The sequence below is a fragment of the Zootoca vivipara genome, chromosome 11 (genome assembly GCF_965207765.1).
Source record: "Zootoca vivipara chromosome 11, rZooViv2.hap1.1, whole genome shotgun sequence".
NCBI classification, from domain to species: domain Eukaryota; kingdom Metazoa; phylum Chordata; class Lepidosauria; order Squamata; family Lacertidae; genus Zootoca; species Zootoca vivipara.
In genome coordinates this window covers 57,876,011-57,897,618 of record NC_142594.1, presented here as the reverse complement: position 1 = coordinate 57,897,618, position 21,608 = coordinate 57,876,011, and the positions used below count along the sequence as shown (strand labels likewise).

Sequence of the window (21,608 nt, the reverse complement as noted above, 5' to 3'; positions counted from 1 at the left end):
GATTAATGAAGTATTTAAAATGGATCTGAAATGCCACATTTGGAAGCGGAGTTGCTTGATACAAAAACAAAAAAAATTGTCTAAAATGTATAATTTGCTGCTGGAGTGGCACATGAAAGATGAGCAAGTGAAGTCAGTTATGATTGACTGATTGATTGGACAAAAGATGTGGGTCACAATATTATGATGAAGGACTGGGAAAGACTGGAAAAATGGTATGAAATTTACTGCGTGTAATGTTTTGAAAGAGAACACGCTAAAAATTATGTATAAATCCATTACACAGCTGATAATAAGTGTTGGAAATGTAAAGAAAAAGAAGGTACCTTTTCCCACATGTGGCGGACATGCCCCAAGATAAAAGACTTCTGGGGGGGGGATTACAATTAACTGAAAAAAGTGTTTAAAAACACTTTTACTAAAAAGCCAGAAGCCTTTTTGCTTGGAATTGTAGGAGATGGTACATTCTTTTTGTATGCCACAACAGCAGCTAGATTATTAATAGCCAAGTACTGGAAAACACAAGATATTCCTATGATAAATGAATGGCAAATGAAAATGCTTGAATATATGGAATATGTAATAAAAAATAATTTTTTTTTAAAAAAGTCAGCACAAGCAGAAGGGCCCTGGGGAGCAAGCAGAGCCTGCCTCAGTTTCCTTCCCCAAGGCATTGGAGGAAACTTGGGGTGCGGAAGGAGGGACCCCAAATGGAGCTTAGGTTCCTGGTAAATGGGGAAAGGAACATGATATGGCACATTCCAGATGAGTCTAGGAATCGCCTCAAAGGTTCAGGGATTGATCTGTCATGGAGCCCTGGCTTCCTCCTCAGAGGTCCCTTCAGAAGAAGGGGTCCCTGGTCTCCATGGGGGAAACGAGGGGAAGCGTCCCTGAGGCCTGTGTTTGAGGCCAAGGCCTTTCAGGCTACAGCCACCTTCTCCATGGTGTTTATTTGAGCTGTAGAGATGGGATCACATGCAGACATTGTGGATTTGATGCCAGGATCTGTCCACGTCTTTAGCCTCCCGTGTGCCCCGACTGGGCCAGGCAGGAAGGCTGGATCACCTTCTGCATAATCCGCTACCAGGACCCACAACAGATTGCTGTGAGCACCAACTCCAACTCCAGAGGTTTAATAAAGAGATGTGGCTGCAATAGCTGTGAAGCAGTTCTTTATTACTACAAGCTACAACTCATATTTACAGAATATTTACAGACTGTGTGGTATAGTTTCAAACACACACATCCAATGCATAGCAGACTCTCTTAGTTACACAGAATGCCATGAGGAATAAGCCATGAGGAAAAGCCAAGCCAAGCCATGAGGAATGCTAAGCCATGAGGCTCAGAGGCAGGAATGGAAGATAAAGACACAGTCCCTCCCCATTCGGTCAGACCACCACATCATACGATTCTCCCAGAAGGGAGGGGTGAAATACTAACATTCTCCCCCATTTCATTCTGACCGGGAGAATCTAACACAACTGTAATTGCTTTACATACACACCAAGTTGTTCCTTGTTCACAGCTTTAGTCAAAGCATCTGCAGGAATTACTTTTCATGGCATGTATGAAACCTTTACAACACCTTTCTGAATACATTCTCTGGCGTGGTGCATTTTAAGTTTCAAATGTTTTGTCCTTTGCTTGCAACCTTCTGTATGGATTAACACTATGCAGGCTTTATTGTCCTGGTTCACCTGAATTGGACAAGAAACTTTCACTCTGATATCCTGGCATAGCTACAATAGCCAACCCACATCCATAAGCGAAAGGGTTAAGGCCTCCCACGAACTCATACTCACAGTTGCTTGTTTCTTACAAGACCAGTCAAACAAGCATTGATTGTACATATAACATACACCTTTTCCGTCAGTTGTGTCACTGCCGAAGCTGGCATCTGCATAAATTTCTAAACCTCCTGATTTCTGACTACAGTCTTAATCGGTAATGCACAGTACCTTTCAAGTATCTCACTATGCGTTTGAGCGCCTAGAAGTCTGGCGTTGTAAGTCGATTAGGGTCTGGCGTTGTAAGTCGATTAGCAAATTCACGCTAATGGCAATATCCGGCCTAGTACACCGTGCTACAAAACTGAGTTTCCCTAACACACTTTGGAACAATGTGATGTCAGGAAATGCTTCAGCATTTGTGTCATGCTGCTACCCAGTGACTATGGGTGTGTCAACAGCATTTGCATGTGTTAAGTCCAACTTTTCAATTACAGTGGAACCTCTACTTACGAATGACTCTACATACGAAAAAATCGACTTACGAATTAAAAAAATTGGGGCGTGCTTACGAATTTATTCGACATCCGAAGGCCAAACCGGGCCCTTGCCGCCACAGCCGTCGCTCAGCCGGCCTCCCGCTGGATCGCTGCTGGCACCTCACTGCCAGCTCCCAGCACCTCGCTGATCAGCCTCACGCCGGATTGGTTCCTCGCTGCCACAGCCGTCGGCCTCCTGCCGCCCCCCAGCTGCCGATCAGGCACTCCCCGCCACAGCCGCCGGCCTCCCGCTGCCTCCCCAGCTCCCGATCCTGCCAGAGGGCCGGATCGGGCCCTCACCGCTGCAGCCGCCGGCCTCCCTCCGCCCCCCCAGCTGCCAATCGGGCCCTCCCCACCACAGCCATCGGCCTCCCCAGTTTCTTGTTGCCACAGCTGTTGGCCTCCCGCCGCCCCCAGCTGCCGATCGGGTCCTCCCCGCCACAGCCATCGGCCTCCCCAGCTCCCAATCCAGCCAGAGGGCTCCCGATCCGGCCAGTTGTCCCTTGGTGGCTCTCTCGGATCTGCGTATGAGTCTCATATCCTCTTTGTCTAGTTTCTCCACCACCTTGGGCGAGTGACTACCTATTGTGAACAAAGGTTGTACACTTGACTCAGTATCTGACTCATCTTTAATGGAGGCTTTTGTGCTGTGAAAGTTTGTGTCAGTATCAGAATCTACATGACTAGTATCATCATCAGCAGCAGCAGCATTCTTATCATTAGCATCATCTGCATCATTACTAGCATCAACAATAGGATCCGCCTTTTTCTTTTTTTTCTTTGGTAACACCATCATCAGAAATGGGATAACACTGAAAAATACCATGTCCCATTTTGGATTACAGTCGAACATGTTGATCATGCACATGCAACAAACATGTTGATCATGCACATTCTGGACCCATGTACAGAATTGTTTAAACCTTAAGATAAAGGCCCACAGATGATTTAATAACCATATAATAAGGAAAGCATTGTTTAAGGTTTGGACCAGATATAAAGATCTCTTAGCAAATAAGACACCCAGGTGGATTTCAACTTTGGAAGCCAAAGCACAGAAAAGGACCAATATTGAGTTTAAATGATTGAAATAGTGAATTGCTGGGGGAGGAAGATAACAAACTCAGGCTAAAAACATATGATGAACTTAAGGATAAGTTGACGGATTGGTTACAATACCATCAGATCAACAAGATGTTTAAAATGGATAATAAAAACCCTGGTATTCAGACTGATAAATCCAGACTAGAGACAGAATTATTGGACTCTAAATATAAGAACCTTTCCAGAATGTACAACTTATTGCTAGAGTGGCATATGAAAGATGAACAAGTGAAATCAGTTATGACTGACTGGGCCAAAGATGTGGAGCACAATATAATGTTGAGTGACTGGGAGAGGTTGTGGGGAAAAAGTTGGAAATTTACAGCATGTACAGTTTTAAAGGAAAATGATGTATAGATGGTATTTGACTCGGGTAAAACTGGCCAAGATGTACCACACCTCAGACAATAAGTGTTGGAAATGTAAAGAAAAAGAAGGAACTATGTTCCATATGTGGTGGACGTGCCCCAAAATAAAGGACTTCTGGGAAGGAATTCATAACGTAATGAAAAGGGTGCTAAAATACACCTTTCCAAAGAAGCCGGAAGCCTTTCTTTTGGGAATAATAGGGGAAGAAATCCCCAAAATAGATAGGATTTTCTTTTTGTATGCCACAACAGCAGCCAGATTATTGATTGCACATAACTGGAAACTCAAGAATTACCAACAGTGGAAGAATGGCAAATGAAGATGATTGACTTTATGGAACTCGCCAAATTGACAGCAAGACAGCGCAAACAAAAGGAGGAAACGGTGCAAGAAGATTGGAAGAAATTTAAATTGTTTGTTTGTTTTTTGAGGATTTTCTTGGTTTACAAAGGTAGTGCAATGTCTCGTATTTTTTCCATGTATCATTTTTACACATCAATCTTGCTTGTTGAGACATTAGGAAGAGAAGGGGGAGGTGGGGGGGATGAGGAGGTGGGTGGGGTGGGGTGCCGATGTTTCTATTTCCCTTGATATATGTAGGGGTTCGGTGTCAGCATTGTTTGTGCATGTTCTCTGTTGTTAATTTAAATCATATTTAAAGAAATATTGTCATATTGAAAACCTTTGAGAATCTAGGAAAGTGCCTGGAGGTTCCCGATTGGAAAAGGGAACAAAAGTTGTAACAATGAGAAAAGACGGCTAATAAAATGCTTTTAAATTGAGAATAAGATGTAGAAAACCGGGATGGGGGGGGGAGTCCCACTAAGATTTGAGGAAAGTAAGATTAACATTTTATAATTCTTAGTTGTGTTTGAATGCATATTGCTTGTTGTTTATGTTATATATATATATATATATATATATATATATATATATATATATATATATATATATGTTTTATTGTGGTTAGGTTTGGTTTGTTATACATGACAAAGTGAATAAAAATGATTTGAAAGAAAGAGTGAGTGAGTTGTGGTCGGATGAGACCAAAACCGAGCTCTTTGGCATCAACTCAATTCGCCGTGTTTGGAGGAGGAGGAATGCTGCCTACGACCCCAAGAATACCCCCCCCCGCCGGAAAACATAGAGGGGGGCATAGTTTGGGTAGCTACACATCAGCCTCGAAATCTTACTTACTTAGAGAGGATACGCAAAGAGGAGTGGGAAAAAATACCTCCTGAGATGTGTGCAAACCTGGTGACCACCTACAAGAAACGTATGACCTCTGTTATTGCCAACAAGTACTAAGTCATCTTTTGCAAAGGGATCAAATACTTATTTCACTCTTTATAATACACATCAACCTCTGACTTTTGTCTTCTGGGTTTCTGGGATTATTCCTGTTGTTATTCTGTCTGTCACAGCTACAATAAACCTACCATTAAAATTATGGACTCGTCATTTCTTCAGAGGCAAACAGGCAAATTTAGCAGGGGATCAAATACTTTCCCCCCTCACTGTAGGTCCTTACCACTTTTGTCCTATATTATGGCAATCTTTGCACTAAAATGTTCCTTTCAAATCTCCAATTTTCTTGAACAGATCACTGGTGTTTCCCATTCTATTGTTATATGATACAAACGTGATAAAGAGTATTTTTAGTTATTTCCCCCCGCCCCTTTCTCGTTCCCATACAACTGTGTTTTGTATGGGTTGTTTAATAATTTTTGCTTTATTACTTTTATTTCTTGGTCTTCCCTCTGTATGAATTCTTTGATGGGTAGTGAGACGATTCTTCCGACTGAAGCTCTTTCCACATTCTAAGCACTGATAGGGTTTGTCCCCTGTATGAATTCTTTGATGGGTAGTGAGACTGTGCCTAAAACTCTTTCCACATTCTAGGCATTTATAGGGTTTCTCCCCTGTATGAATTCTTTGATGGGAAGTAAGACGAGACTTCAGACTAAAGCTCTTTCCACATTCTAAGCACTGATATGGTTTCTCCCCTGTATGAATTCTTTGATGGGTTGTGAGATCACCTCTCTGACGAAAGCTCTTTCCACATTCCAGGCACTGATAGGGTTTCTCCCCTGTATGAATTCTTTGGTGCGAAGTGAGACTCTTCCTGGAACTGAAGCTCTTTCCACATTCCAAACACTGACATGGTTTCTCACCTGTATGAATTCTTTGATGTGAAGAGAGTTTAGCCCCCTCCCCGAAGCTCTTTCCACATTCAAAGCACTGATAGAGTTTCGTTCCTGTATGAATTCTTTGATGCGAAGTGAGACCATCCTTTCGTCCGAATCTCTTCCCACATTCCAGGCATTGATAAGGTTTCTCCCCTTTATGAATTATTTGATGGGTCTTGAGAATCGAGCTTTGACTGAAGCTCTTCCCACATTCGAAGCACTGATATGGTTTCTGACCTGTATGAGTTCTTTGATGGGCACTGAGACTATCCGTTCGATTGAACCTCATCCCACATTCCAAGCACTGATAGGGTTTCTCCTCTTTATGAATTCTTTGATGGGTCTTGAGATTTGAGCTTTGACTGAAGCTCTTCCCACATTCGAAGCACTGATATGGTTTCTGACCTGTATGAGTTCTTCGATGGGTTGTGAGATCACCTCTCTGACGAAAGCTCTTTCCACATTCCAGGCACTGATAGGGTTTCTCCCCTGTATGAATTCTTTGATGGGAAGAGAGCATAGTCACCTGCCGGAACCCCTTTCCACATTCCAAGCACTGATAGGGTTTCTCCCCTGTATGAATTCTTTGATGCGAAGTGAGACTCTGCCTGTGACTGAAGCTTTTCCCACATTCTAGGCATTTATAGGGTTTCTCCCCTGTATGAATTCTTTGATGGGAAGTGAGACTGTTGCTCTGACTGAAGCTCTTTCCACATTCCAAACACTGATAGGGTTTCTCCCCTGTATGAATTCGTTGATGGGAAGTGAGATGTGCGCTTTGACTGAAGCTCTTTCCACATTCCAAGCACTGATACAATTTCTCACTACTCTGTGTCGCACCATCTGCAATGAAGAGAGAACTAATTAGAGCCTCAGGAAAAAATGGAGCTCCAGATTATTGAACAATGTTAATGAACAATGTTAATGAATGCTTGTGATAGAGGAATAACTGAATAGAGTTAGATGTGAGGCCTTCCTATAGTTTCCACAGCCTCTGTTGGGCGGTATTAAATGACATATTGCCTGGCTTTTATCTGGAATGGATTTTGTTTGGCTCAATCATGGAATCCAGTCCTTCTCCAAGGTCAGTCATCTCTTTGGTCAACCAAATGCAGACAGAAGCAAAAACCAAAACAACAAACCTGATAGAAGTTACTTCAATTTCCCTAAAACCTATGAAGCAGACATTTAAGAAGGCCTGGGCAGTTTGGACAAGCCTGGACATTGTTTAAAAAGGCATGACTAGATAAAGAACATTCACAGAGAAGACTATTGATATCCCTCCATTCAGGGATCATGGTGGGGATGTTAGAATCCCAGATACTGTTGGTCTGCATCTAAACAGTGGAGGTTCATCCCATAGAGGTATTTATGGAATTTCTAAACTGATCTTATGATTCAACAGGGAGTTTTACCAAGATGGTCCATGATCCCACGATTCTCCTCCTCGACTTCCTTATGCAGAGCTCTCTGGTCAAGATCCAGCAACGTCCACGCCTCATCTATGAAACAAACAGCAACATCTTCAACTTCACTCTCCCCATCACCTGTTGCCTCAATCTCAATTTAAATTTATACATAAATTTCTTCACTTTGAACCCCCCTCCCATTTTCATGAGGAGATCAACTCTGTATTTTTTTCATTGTTGACAACAGAGGGGAAATGACTATTACTCACACTTAATCTAAGCACAATGGTCACAAGAGCTCCTGACTAGGCATTTGGCTATGTGATGTTGAAGGTTCTCTGTTCTCTCCTGTTTACCCTTTTATTGTTTCAATTTAAACCAATTCATGAACCCAGAACTCATACACTGACCACTAATGCTGAACAACATGTTATTCCTGCAAATTTATTCTGCTATTTTTGAGATATACAAATGACATGAGAAGACTAGGTATTTGTATCATTATTAGTCCTATGACCCTAGTTTTTAAAAGCAATATAAAGTTATTCCAAAAAGAAAAGAAAATGGCAACACACGGAATCCTGAAATTAGGATCAGGTTACTTTACTGTGCAATGGATTGGTAAGTAGTCAGACTTGGTTAGGACATTCAGATGACGGTGTTGGTTTTAAATATATAAGACCTGGAGCTGACTGTAACTCAGATCATCAGCTTCTTCTAGCAAAATTCCAGCTTAAACTGAAGAAAGTAGGAAAAACCACTGGGCCAGTAAGATACAATCTAATTCAAATCCCTTATGAATACACAGTGGAAGTGAGGAACAGGTTTAAGGATTTAGATTTGGTGGACAGAGTGTCTGAAGAACTATGGATGGAGGCTCGTAACATTATACAGGAGGCAGCAATGAAAACCATCCCAAGGAAAAGGAAATGCAAGAAAGCAAAATGGCTGTCCAACGAGGCCTTACAAATAGCGGGGGAGAGGAGGCAAGCAAAATGCAAGGGAGATAGGGAAAGATACAGGAAACTGAATGCAGATTTCCAAAAAACAGCAAGGAGAGACAAGAGGGTCTTCTTAAATGAGCAATGCAAAGAAATAGAGGAAAACAATAGAATGGGGAAAACCAGAGATCTGTTCAAGAAAATTGGAGATATGAAAGGAACATTTTGTACAAAGATTACCATAATAAAGGACAAAAGTGGTAAGGACCTAACAGAAGCAGAAGACATCAAGAAGAGGCGGCAAGATACACAGAGGAATTATACCAGAAAGATATGGAGGTCTCGTACACCCCAGGTAGTGTCGTTGCTGACCTTAAGCCAGACATCTTGGAGAGTGAAGTCAAATGGGCCTTAGAAAGCACTGCTAATAACAAGGCCAGTGGAAGTGATGATATCCCAGCTGAACTATTTAAAATTTTAAAAGATGATGCTATTAAGGTGCTATACCCAGTAGTTTTCCCAGTAGTGATGTATGGAAGTGAGAGCTGGACCATAAAGAAGGCTGATCGCCGAAGAATTGATGCTTTTGAATTATGGTGCTGGAGGAGACTCTTGAGAGTCCCATGAACTGCAAGAGGATCAAACCTATCCATTCTTAAGGAAATCAGCCCTGAGTGCTCACTGGAAGGACAGATCGTGAAGCTGAGGCTCCAATACTTTGGCCACCTCATGAGAAGAGAAGAATCCTTGGAAAAGACCCTGATGTTGGGAAAGATTGAGGGCACTAGGAGAAGGGGACGACAGAAGACGAGATGGTTGGACAGTGTTTTCGAAGCTACGAACATGAGATTGACCAAACTGCAGGAGGCAGTGCAAGACAGGAGTACCTGGCGTGCTATGGTCCATGGGGTCACGAAGAGTCGGACACGACTAAACGACAACAACAACAATAGCAGCAGTGAACAGCTACAGTCAATCAGGGGTGCCAACGAGTAAAATATTAAGCAACATCATGTATATAACATAACATAAACGTTGGTTTATTGTGGTGCATCCTGGGAGTACCACAGAGGGCTGCTGGGAAATATCTAAAAACCTGTATTCATGAGAAAGTGTCCTTTTGCCCTTTAAGAGGAATTTCTCTGCTCTGTGTGAAAGGATGCTTATTTTGGGAAGTGCTGGGGCCATAACAGGCTATCACTTAATTGGCTCGCTGACTCCAACCTGTGTGAGAACTAAGAGAGGGAGTTGCCCTGGTCGAGGCTTTGATGTGTAAACTCCGGCCATCTGGCTTAACTCCTGACCAGTTGAAAGAAAAGTGCCTTTCTAAAACCCCTATAGGTTAATCCACAAATTGGAAGTTTTAATTGAAGGTTTTGGAATGCTTAATGCCATTGTCTGTGCTCTATCTTGTAGTGGATGTAAACCCTGCGCTCGCCTGCCGTGCTGGAGAAGGCTTGGACTCATTTTTCTCTTAGCTTAGTGTCCTTTTGCCCTTTAAGAGGAATTTCTCTGCTGTCAGCCCCCTCCCTCTGATTTACATGCTAATGGGAAATGTATTGAAGCCATAACAGGCTATCACTTAATTGGCTTGCTGACTCCAACCTGTGTGAGAACTAAGAGAGGGAGTTGCTTAACTCCTGACCAGTTGAAAGAAAAGTGCCTTTCTAAAACCCCTATAGGTTAATCCACAAACTGGAAGTTGGAATTGATTGGCTTAACGCTAAGATACACACGTGTGCTAAATCCTTAAGACCTGTAGGTTTTGAAATGCTTAATCGCTTGAGCACCTTGCTGAATGCCATTGTCTGTGCTCTATCTTGGAGTGGATGCCGTGCTGGAGAAGGCTTGGACTCGTTTTTTTCTGTTAGCTTTCTATAGGTATGTATAAGTTAGTGAGTTTATACCTTTGTTATTTTATTGTAATCTTTGTTGAGAACTGTATAACCATTCTTGTTTAATCTTGTTGTTGTTGTTTAGTCGTTTAGTCGTGTCCAACTCTTCGTGACCCCATGGACCATAGCACGCCAGGCACTCCTGTCTTGCACTGCCTCCCGCAGTTTGGTCAAACTCATGTTCGTAGCTTCGAGAACACTGTCCAACCATCTCGTCCTCTGTCGTCCCCTTCTCCTTGTGCCCTCCATCTTTCCCAACATCAGGGTCTTTTCCAAGGATTCTTCTCTTCTCATGAGGTGGCCAAAGTATTGGAGCCTCAGCTTCACGATCTGTCCTTCCAGGGAGCACTCAGGGCTGATTTCCTTCAGAATGGATAGGTTTGATCTTCTAGCAGTCCATGGGACTCTCAAGAGTCTCCTCCAGCACCATAATTCAAAAGCATCAATTCTTCGGCGATCAGCCTTCTTTATGGTCCAGCTCTCACTTCCTTACATCACTACTGGGAAAACCATAGCTTTAACTATACGGACCTTTGTCGGCAAGGTGATGTCTCTGCTTTTTAAGATGCTGTCTAGGTTTGTCATTGCTTTTCTCCCAAGAAGCAGGCGTCTTTTAATTTCGTGACTGCTGTCACCATCTGCAGTAATCAAGGAGCCCAAGAAAGTAAAATCTCTCACTGCCTCCATTTCTTCCCCTTCTATTTGCCAGGAGGTGATGGGACCAGTGGCCATGATCTTGGTTTTTTTGATGTTGAGCTTCAGACCATATTTTGCGCTCTCCTCTTTCACCCTCATTAAAAGGTTCTTTAATTCCTCCTCGCTTTCTGCCATCAAGGTTGTGTCATCTGCATATCTGAGGTTGTTGATATTTCTTCCGGCAATCTTAATTCCGGCTTGGGATTCATCTAGTCCAGCCTTTCGCATGATGAATTCTGCATATAAGTTAAATAAGCAGGGAGACAATATACAACCTTGTCGTACTCCTTTCCCAATTTTGAACCACTCAGTTGTTCCATATCCAGTTCTAACTGTAGCTTCTTGTCCCACATAGAGATTTCTCAGGAGACAGATGAGGTGATCAGGCACTCCCATTTCTTTAAGAACTTGCCATAGTTTGCTGTGGTCGACACAGTCAAAGGCTTTTGCATAGTCAATGAAGCAGAAGTAGATGTTTTTCTGGAACTCTCTAGCTTTCTCCATAATCCAGCGCATGTTTGCTATTTGGTCTCTGGTTCCTCTGCCCTTTCGAAATCCAGCTTGCACTTCTGGGAGTTCTCGGTCCACATACTGCCTAAGCCTGCCTTGTAGAATTTTAAGCATAACCTTGCTAGCGTGTGAAATGAGCGCAATAGTGCGGTAGTTGGAGCATTCTTTGGCACTGCCCTTCTTTGGAATTGGGATGTAGACTGATCTTCTCCAATCCTCTGGCCATTGCTGAGTTTTCCAAACTTGCTGGCATATTGGGTGTAGCACCTTAACAGCATCATCTTTTAAAATTTTAAATAGTTCAGCTGGAATATCATCACTTCCACTGGCCTTGTTATTAGCAGTGCTTTCTAAGGCCCATTTGACTTCACTCTCCAAGATGTCTGGCTCAAGGTCAGCAACCACACTACCTGGGGTGTACGAAACCTCCATGTCTTTCTGGTATAATTCCTCTGTGTATTCTTGCCACCTCTTCTTGATGTCTTCTGCTTCTGTTAGGTCCTTACCACTTTTGTCCTTGATTATGGTAATCTTTGTACGAAATGTTCCTTTCATATCTCCAATTTTCTTGAACAGATCTCTGGTTTTCCCCATTCTATTGTTTTCCTCTATTTCTTTGCATTGCTCATTTAAGAAGACCCTCTTGTCTCTCCTTGCTGTTTTTTGGAAATCTGCATTCAGTTTCCTGTATCTTTCCCTATCTCCCTTGCATTTTGCTTGCCTCCTCTCCTCCGCTATTTGTAAGGCCTCGTTGGACAGCCATTTTGCTTTCTTGCATTTCCTTTTCCTTGGGATGGTTTTCGTTGCTGCCTCCTGTATAATGTTACGAGCCTCCATCCATAGTTCTTCAGGCACTCTGTCCACCAAATCTAAATCCTTAAACCTGTTCCTCACTTCCACTGTGTATTCATAAGGGATTTGATTCAGATTGTATCTTACTGGCCCAGTGGTTTTTCCTACTTTCTTCAGTTTAAGCTGGAATTTTGCTATAAGAAGCTGATGATCTGAGTTACAGTCAGCTCCAGGTCTTGTTTTTGCTGATTGTATAGAGCTTCTCCATCTTTGGCTGCAGAGAATATAATCAATCTGATTTCGATGCTGCCCATTTGGTGATAACCATGTGTAGAGTCGTCTCTTGTGTTGTTGGAAGAGAGTGTTTGTGATGACCAGCTTGTTCTCTTGACAGAACTCTATTAGCCTTTGCCCTGCTTCATTTTGAACTCCAAGGCCAAACTTGCCAGTTGTTCCTTTTATCTCTTGATTCCCTACTTTAGCATTCCAATCCCCTGTAATGAGAAGAACATCCTTCTTTGGTGTCATTTCTAGAAGGTGTTTAATCTTACTTCTGAATAAATAGTTAAAGGACAGTTGTCTGAGTTTTGTTCCTTTGGCTGCTCTGCTGAATCCAGTCCTAGACTGTTCCCACCCTACCAGGCCAACCTTCTGTCTGAATTACCCTAAGGCAGGCACTCCCAAACTAAGGCCCAGGGGCCGGATGCAGCCCAATCGCCTTCAAAATCTGGCCCGGGGATGGTCCAGGAATCAGCATGTTTTTAAATGAGTAGAATGTGTTCTTTTTTATAAAAAAAATGCATCTCTGGGTTATTTGTGGGGCATAGGAATTCATATATTTTTTTTCAAAATATGTTCCCCCCCCCACAAGGTCTGAGGGACAGTAGACCAGCCCCCTGCTGAAAAACTTTGCTGACCCCTGCCCTAAGGGGAATTCAGTGGTGGCAGCTAAACCGTAAGATTTGTGTTTAAAGTATAAAAGCGGGAGAGCGCACTTCGTTTCTGCCTTACGGTGTCCAGTGGCTCCCCAAATCTCATGACAGCAGCCATTGGGCATAGCCAGGATTTATGTGAAGGGGCAGAATCTCAGTTAATTAAGGATTTAATTCTCCCCATTGGAGGCCCATGGACCCAAGTAAGCCCCGCCCTGCAAAACTGATCACAAGATGCAGCGTGCACACACCATTTGAATGGCCATGCCCATTAACGGGGGGGGGGGGCTCAAATATTTCATGGGGGAACCAAAGGGACCTCGGTGCCCTGGAAGAGAAGCAGAATTTGTTCTCTCTTCCACCACCCCCTTTTTTTGGCTGGGTTTCTACATCCTTCTGGGAGGCAGAAATCCATCAGGTGGGGAGGATTTCCTGTCAATATTGTTGTTGGGATGTTTGCAGTGACTGTGAACTTCCATCGGATCATTGTAATGGATTGCTTTGAAGTGATTTCTGCAGCAGGTAAAGGAATTTTTAGCCCCCGAATTACACAAACACCCCGCACACACCTGTAAATTTTGTCCAACCAAAGGTGGCAGCCCTACCTAAAGCAGAGGAAGGAAGCAGCAAAAGGCGCTTTATGACCTCCAGGCTGGGACGGAGCGAGGCGGGGAGCTCTTCCCTCCACCACCCGGCGCCCCCCTTCCTTCCTTCCTCCCCCGGCTTGTTTTGGCCTCCTTGATCCCTCCGTGTTATCCCGAATTTCGCTTCCTTTTCTCCCCCCTTTCCAGCCTCCTCCTCTCCGCCCCTTTCGCCCAAACTCCTCAAGCGATGCCTCCAATTTCTCTCCCCCCCCCACCAGGCATGATCTGAACAGGGACCCCCATGCAGCCTCCCTCCACCCCTGGGACCCCCTTCTTTCTCCCCATTGCACCCTCAGGGGGGAGAGAGAGGAGCCTTGACAGAGAGGAATTGGGGGCAGGACCCTTCGTTCCCTGACTTGGGGGTCTCTCCCCCCCAATGCATGATCTGAACAGGGACCCCCATACATACACCCTCCCTGCACCCCTGGGACCCCCTTCTTTCTCCCCATTGCACCCTCAGGGGGAAGAGAGTGGAGACTCACCGAGGAGAGAGAAGAAAGCAACCAGAAGGGAGGGAGGGAATTTGGCCAGGGAGGACCTTCACCCCACCTTCACTTCCTGTCCTCTCTAGGAATCCAGCTCTGCTCCTTTTAACCCTTGGTAAGCCGAGGGCACCGAGTCCCGCCCCGCCCTTCCTACCGATTTCCTGCTTCTGCGCCTGCCCTGAAAGGGCTGCCCCCCCTTGCCCCCCTCTGTGCCAAGGACTCTGCCCCAAGGAGCCCACATCTAAGCAGACTAACCGCAAGGGAGACGGGGGTGGTCATTGAGGGGGGGGGTTACCTTGCTCTCCCCCTTCCCACAAAATAGAAGCTGCTGGATCCTAAGGAAAGGCTGGGATGGAGAAGAGGCCAAAGTCCGCCTAGTGGCAGGAGGTGTCTTGGGCTCAGAATTGGCTCCATCCAGAAACCCCTCTAAAAAAAACCCTCCGGCTCAGCGAGTGTGTGGGGGAGGATGGGGGGGGGGCTTTCCAGTCAGGAGATTCCCTCCCCTCCCGAAAATGCCCCCTCCCCCGCGCCAAGTGGATTTCCCTGCTTCTGTAGCCGCTTTTCATCCCAGGAAGATACAGATGAAAAAGTGTGTGTCCCACGCAAGGAATGAAACGCACACAGGATCCTGTAAAATCCCCACAGGCAGGAAAAGCGGAAGCCCAGGATGGGGGGGGGGGCGCATGTTGCTCAGGGCAGCCCCTGGCTCTGGTCTGGGACTCTTCCCAGTTCAAAGCAAGAGGGACACCTGTCGTCCTTTCCCTGCTTTTCCTGCCAGAAAACCAGTTTATACTGGGCTCATTGAACTATCTGACCCCATTTCCCACGCCAGAGCAGGGCTGGACTAATCAGAAGCCTCTCCATTGGACAGCTGGCCAATCCACTTTCAGATTCCCCTTGGATTCGTCCTCTCCTTCATCCACTTCCTGTGGGAGTTTTCCTCCTCAGTTTCCCTCTTGGCTGCTCCCCCCAAGGAAATAACCCTAGGATGATATATTTGGTCACAGCCTGGATGTATAAGGGTTAATGCATCTCCTACCCTGAGTTACATCACATGCTTGTGGGGGCGGGGTTATGAACATTCTATGAGGAGAAAATGGCAGTTAGTGACAGTTGGGAGAGAGAGGGAGATGAAGCAGGAGCGTGTGAGCTTGGGGAATGGTGGAATAGGTTTATAGAGTAGTGTTAGGTGAGGAATGGGTGAGGTTTGAAATTATATGTTTAACAAGAACAGTTCCATTGAAACCACATGCTTGTACACATGAACCTTGAATGCAACCGTTAAGATCTTAAGACATTAAACGTTAAATTAAAGTTTCATCTGTGGGATCGATCCAGCAGAGGGGTCTATTGCTCACCTGGTGGGGATACTCATTAAAAGGACAAAACCCCTCACCTAAGGCAGGAAGGAGAGGTTGTTGTCCCTTGAGTGCACCGAGAGGAGGAGGAAGAGGGAGACTGGTTCGAGGGTATCGCAAAGTTTCCTCAGGTGGGAGGAAAGCTTCGCTGTGGGGAAAGCTCGAGTTGAGGAGAACCCCTTACTGTTGTGTGCACTACCGTAAGAATAGTCTCATATTCCCCTCAGAGCTTAAAAGAAACCGGGCCACGTTTTGGGCTGGAAGAGTACTCTCATCTTATCTTTAAACCCCAAGCGTTATAAGGGAGTTTATAAGGAGAACAACTGGGATAGTGGGAGGTGAACTTTACCTCAGGACATCCCTATTAAATCCTTTTATAATCTGAGAAGTAGGTTGTACAATAAAGACGGAAAGTAGAGGACTTTCATCCAGGGGCGTAGCCAGGATCAAAATTAGGAGGGGCAGGGCCAAGGCACGGGAGGGGAGGGGCCACAGTGGGGCAGGGAAAGCCATGGTCGTTCAGGGGCGAGGGGGCGCCAGGATCAGCCCGAAATCAGGCTGCTCCGACCCCCTCCGCGATCGGCAGGGGCGAGGGAGCGGCAGGATCAGCCCAAAATTGGGCTGCTCCGACCCCTTCCTCCCCTTCTGCGATCGGCAGGGGCGAGGGGGCGCCAGGATCAGCCCGAAATCGGGCTGTTCCGATCCCCTCCTCCCCCTCCGCAATCGCCAGCTAGAGGGGACGTCTCCCTTCTCCCTGGCTGGCTGTGGGGCGGGTGGAGGGAAAGCCAGCCAAACGCTTTGCTCGGCTCTGGGGCTTTCCCTCCGCCCACCCCACAGCCAGGGTGATGTCTGCAAATTCCACAACATATGCTAGTTTTGTAGCCGCTCAGGAAATAGTCAAGCACGGGAAGCCGTTCACAGATGGAGAGTATATAAAAGAAGCATTCATTTAAGATTTCGAAACATCTATACATAGACTTCAAAAACAAGAATGAAATTGTGCAGAAAATCAAATACATGCCTCTCTCTGCGAAGACTTGTTAAAGACAGAACCCTAAAAATGGCAGAAAACATTAGCAAACAGCAAATTCACGACATTAATTCAGCTGTGGCGTACTCCATCGCCTGTGTTGAGTCCAAAGATAAAGGTGATATTGAACAAATAGCGCTGTTCTGCCGATATGTGAACTCTTTTGGGCCACAGGAAGAACTGATTGAGCTGATACCACTAAAAGACCAAACAAGGGGTGAGGATATCTCTAAGGCTGTCCTGGACTTTTTAAGTGCTAAAAAAATAAACACCAACCACCTGGTCTCAGTGGCTACTGATGGGGCACCGAGCATGAGAGGAGCCCAGAAGGGCTTTGTGGCTCTACTGTAGAAGGCGTTGGGTAGAACGCTGCTGTCATTTCATTGCATCCTGCACCAAGAGGCATTGTGTGCTCAAACATTTCCCCCCGAATGCACAAAAGTGATGGATGTGGTCATTCAGATTGTTAATAAGATAATGGCAAAGGGTTTAAACCACCGCCAGTTTCGTTTGCTATTGAATGAGGTGGAAAGCACATATTCTGACCTCCTGCTCCACAACAAGGTCCGGTGGCTGTCCAGAGGCGAGGTGCTAAAACGCTTTGTCACATGTTTGGAAGTAAAAACCTTCCTGGCCAGCAAAGAGCTCACCTTTGCTGAGCTGGAACAGCCAGAGTGGCTGGGAAAATTACATTTTATGGTAGACATGACAGCCCATCTAAACACGCTAAATACAACCCTTCAGGGGAAAGGAGGCACAGCCCTGCACATGCTGGAGGAGGTTTTGGCATTTGAGCGCAAGTTGACAGTGTTTGTCAAAGATTTCAAGAGAGATACACTGTCTCACTTTCCCTCTTTGAGAGAGTTCAAACAAAGTCATGATACGATAAATTTGGAATATTTCAAGTCTGCAATCACCGCAATGCAAAGCTCGTTTGGGAAATGATTCTGTGAGTTCAGAGAGGAAAAAACCACATTATCCTTCCCTGTCAGTCCCCTGGCGATCGATCCATCCCTATTGAATATGACTGCATTTGCAGGTGTAAGTCAACCTGATCTTGAGATGGAACTGGCCGATATAGCCGACAAAGATATATGGGTGTCCAAGTTCAAATGCTTGATCGCTACTCTTGAGGATGTTGCCCGTCAGAAGGCCATTCTGGCTCAGAATCATAAATGGAGTGATATTGAAAACCTTCCCAAACAGGACAAACTTGTATTCGAAACATGGAATGCCACCCCCAACACTTATATAAACATGAAAAAGTATGCATTTGGAATCCTGTCGATCTTCGGTTCCACATATGTATGTGAGCAGGTCTTCTCCAACATGAACTATATTAAAAACAAACATCGATCACGCCTCACAGAAGACAGCTTGCAAGCCTGTGTGAAAATGAAGGTGACGTCTTACAGTCCTCATGTGCAGACACTGAGCACTGAGGTTCAGGAGCAAAAGTCCCATTAACCATGTAAATTAAATATTTTAATTAGCTATTAATTTGCAAAAATATATTTTACATTGTTAAGTGAAAGTCCTTTTTTTTGTTCAGATTAACAGCTGACTGCACGATCCTGTATATATAGCATTAAGGTAAGAAACAATATATGCAGTGTTATATTTGTTTTAAATGTCACAATGGTTTTGCGGCCCCAGTTTTTTCTTTCTTCGGAAACGGTTCCAAGTGGCTCTTTTTGTCTTAAAGGTTGCAGACCCCTGATATAGGGAAAAATATACAAATGGACCAATGGGAACAATTGTGGAGGAAAACATGGAAATTTACAGCCTCGGGGGGAGTTAGAGAGAACATGATTAAAATGTTTTACAGGTGGCACTTAACCCCAGTTAAAATTCATAAGATGTACAAGACAAAAGACAACTTGTGTTGGAAATGTAGGAGGGAGGCGGGGACATATATACATGCGTGGTGGCATTGTAGGGGAATTAAAAATTTCTGGAGTCAAGTTTTTGAAGAAATTAAAAAAATTCTTAAGTATAACATAAAGAAAACCCCAGAATCCTTTCTGCTGGGAATAATAGATAACACAATTAAAAAACAGGATGAGACACTGTTCCTATACGCGATAACAGCAGCGAGAACTTTGATCGCATCCTACTGGAAAAAGAAAGAAGTACCCAGCATCATAGAATGGCAGGAGAAGTTATTTAGTTATTTAGATCTGGATAATTTTACTAACTCAATTAGAGGATATACCAACAAAAAATTCCAACAAAATTGGGAAAAGTTTGGGGAGTATATAAAGGGACAATGCCCCATGGTAAAGTCTTGGGTTTATTTTTAGCACCTCATATTGAGCCATACTGAGTTAAATCACACAGAGACAATTGAAATATGGTGACTTATTATATTATTCTACCATATTTTATTTTGATTTTGATTGTCATTTGAGTTTATATGCTATTTGAAGATCACTGGAGATGCCTACTTAATTATACAGAATTGGGAATGCAGTACTAGAAATCAACACTTAATGTAATCTCAGTTAGAGATAAGTGGAAGTCTATAGCGGGGTAAATACAGGTACAAGATCAGGATCTTTGATGAATAAATGGAATATTGTTATTGGTTTTTCTTTGGGTATGTATGACGAGACGAGTGTATGTTCTTCTAGTTTTTTCTTTTCTTTTTTCATATTTTTCTTTCTATTTTTATCTTTTTTCTTTTTCTTTGTTTAGGTATTGTTGAGAATTTTTATGTTTATGAATATTACGTTTATTATTTATATTATGATTATTCTACTTGTTATTATTTGGAGACGAAATTATGGATTGCTTTATTATTATTTCTATATGATTTTGTATATTATCATTTACATATTAACGTCTGTCTGGTATGCTTGTATGCTTTCAAGTGTGTGTTGAATGTATTTTTAACCCAAATTTAAATAAAGCTTTTTTTAAAAAAAATTATTATTTTTTTAAAAAAGGAAGGGGGTGGGATGGGATGGGGAGTCCCACTAAGATATGAGGAAAGTAAGATTAACATTTTATAATTGTTAGTTGTGTTTGAATGTATATTGTTTATGTTTGTGTGTGTATATATATACACACGTGATAAATGGTATTCTTAGTTATTCTCCTCCACCCCTTTCTCTTTCCCATACAACTGTGTTTTGTACAGATTGTTTAATAATTTTTGCTTTATTACTTTTGCTATTATTACTTTTCTTTCTTGGTCTTCCCTCTGTATGAATTCTTTGATGGGTAGTGAGACGATTCTTCCGACTGAAGCTCTTTCCACATTCTAAGCACTGATAGGGTTTCTCCCCTGTATGAACTCTTTGATGGGTAGTGAGACTGTGTCTAAAACTGAAGCTCTTTCCACATTCTAGGCATTTATAGGGTTTCTCCCCTGTATGAACTCTTTCATGGGCAGTGAGATGTGCGCTTTGACTAAAGTTCTTTCCACATTCTAAGCACTGATATGGTTTCTCCCCTGTATGAATTCTTCGATGGGTTGTGAGATCACCTCTCTGACGAAAGCTCTTTCCACATTCCAGGCACTGATAGGGTTTCTCCCCTGTATGAATTCTTTGGTGAGAAATGAGACTCTCCCTGAAACTGAAGCTCTTTCCACATTCCAAACACTGACATGGTTTCTCACCTGTATGAATTCTTTGATGTGAAGAGAGTTTAGCCCCCTCCCCGAAGCTCTTTCCACATTCAAAGCACTGATAGAGTTTCATTCCTGTATGAATTCTTTGATGCGAAGTGAGACCATCCTTTCGTCCGAATCTCTTCCCACATTCCAAGCATTGATAAGGTTTCTCCCCTTTATGAATTATTTGATGGGTCCTGAGATTCGAGCTTTGACTGAAGCTCTTCCCACATTCGAAACACTGATATGGTTTCTGACCTGTATGAGTTCTTTGATGGCTACTGAGACTATCCGTTCGATTGAACCTCATCCCACATTCCAAGCACTGATAGGGTTTCTCCTCTTTATGAATTTTTTGATGGGTCTTGAGATTCGAGCTTTGACTGAAGCTCTTCCCACATTTGAAGCACTGATATGGTTTCTGACCTGTATGAGTTCTTTGATGGGTAGTGAGAGTGTTGCTCTGACGAAAGCTCTTTTCACACTCATGGCATTGAAAAGGTTTCTCCCCTGTATGAATGCTTTGATGGGAAGAGAGCATACTCACCTTCCGGAACCTCTTTCCACATTCCAAGCACTGATAGGGTTTGTCCCCTGTATGAATTCTTTGATGCGAAGTGAGACTCTGCCTGTGACTGAAGCTTTTCCCACATTCTAGGCATTTATAGGGTTTCTCCCCTGTATGAATTCTTTGATGGGAAGTGAGACTGTTGCTCTGACTGAAGCTCTTTCCACATTCCAAACACTGATAGGGTTTCTCCCCTGTATGAATTCTTTGATGGGAAGTGAGATGTGCGCTTTGACTGAAGCTCTTTCCACATTCCAAGCACTGATACAATTTCTCACTACTCTGTGTCACACCATCTGCAATGAAGAAAGAACTAATTAGAGCCTCAGGAAGAAATGGAGCTCCAGATTATTGAACAATGTTAATGAACAATGTTAATGAATGCTTGTGATAGAGGAATAACTGAGTTAGATGTGAGGCCTTCCTATAGTTTCCACAGCCTCTGTTGGGCGGTATTAAATGACATATTGCCTGGCTTTTATCTGGAATGGATTTTGTTTGGCTCAATCATGGAACCCAGTCCTTCTCCAAGGTCAGTCATCTCTTTGGTCAACCAAATGCAGACAGAAGCAAAAACCAAAACAACAAACCTGACAGAAGTTACCTCAATTTCCCTAAAACCTCTGAAGCTGACATTTAAGAAGGCCTGGGCAGTTTAGACAAGCCTGGACATTGTTTAAAAAGGCATGACTAGACAAAGAACATTCACAGAGAAGACTATTGATATCCCTCCATTCAGGGATCATGGTGGGGATGTTAGAATCCCAGATGCTGTTGGTCCGCATCTAAACAGTGGAG

General features: G+C 43.7%; 1 protein-coding gene and 1 long non-coding RNA gene across 2 annotated transcripts in view; one reads left to right on the top strand and one right to left on the bottom strand.

The window, feature by feature from the left end:
• Positions 1 to 1,159: 1,159 nt before the first annotated feature.
• Positions 1,160 to 21,608, bottom strand: part of LOC132591150 (uncharacterized) — a 36,220-nt gene continuing 15,771 nt past the window's right edge. Inside the window, exons 8-12 of the mRNA XM_060280512.2 lie at positions 19,719 to 21,106; positions 17,675 to 17,781; positions 14,233 to 14,288; positions 7,347 to 7,433; positions 1,160 to 6,774 (exon numbers count right to left, since the gene is read on the bottom strand). Coding sequence (XP_060136495.2) covers positions 5,405 to 6,774; positions 7,347 to 7,433; positions 14,233 to 14,288; positions 17,675 to 17,781; positions 19,719 to 21,106 — 3,008 coding nt within the window. The 3' untranslated portion in view covers positions 1,160 to 5,404. The remainder of the gene's footprint in view (positions 6,775 to 7,346; positions 7,434 to 14,232; positions 14,289 to 17,674; positions 17,782 to 19,718; positions 21,107 to 21,608) is intronic.
• LOC148684336 (uncharacterized) lies at positions 17,299 to 18,256 on the top strand. Its single transcript, XR_015946454.1, has 2 exons — positions 17,299 to 18,094; positions 18,176 to 18,256. It is a non-coding gene; the product is annotated as an uncharacterized LOC148684336 (long non-coding RNA).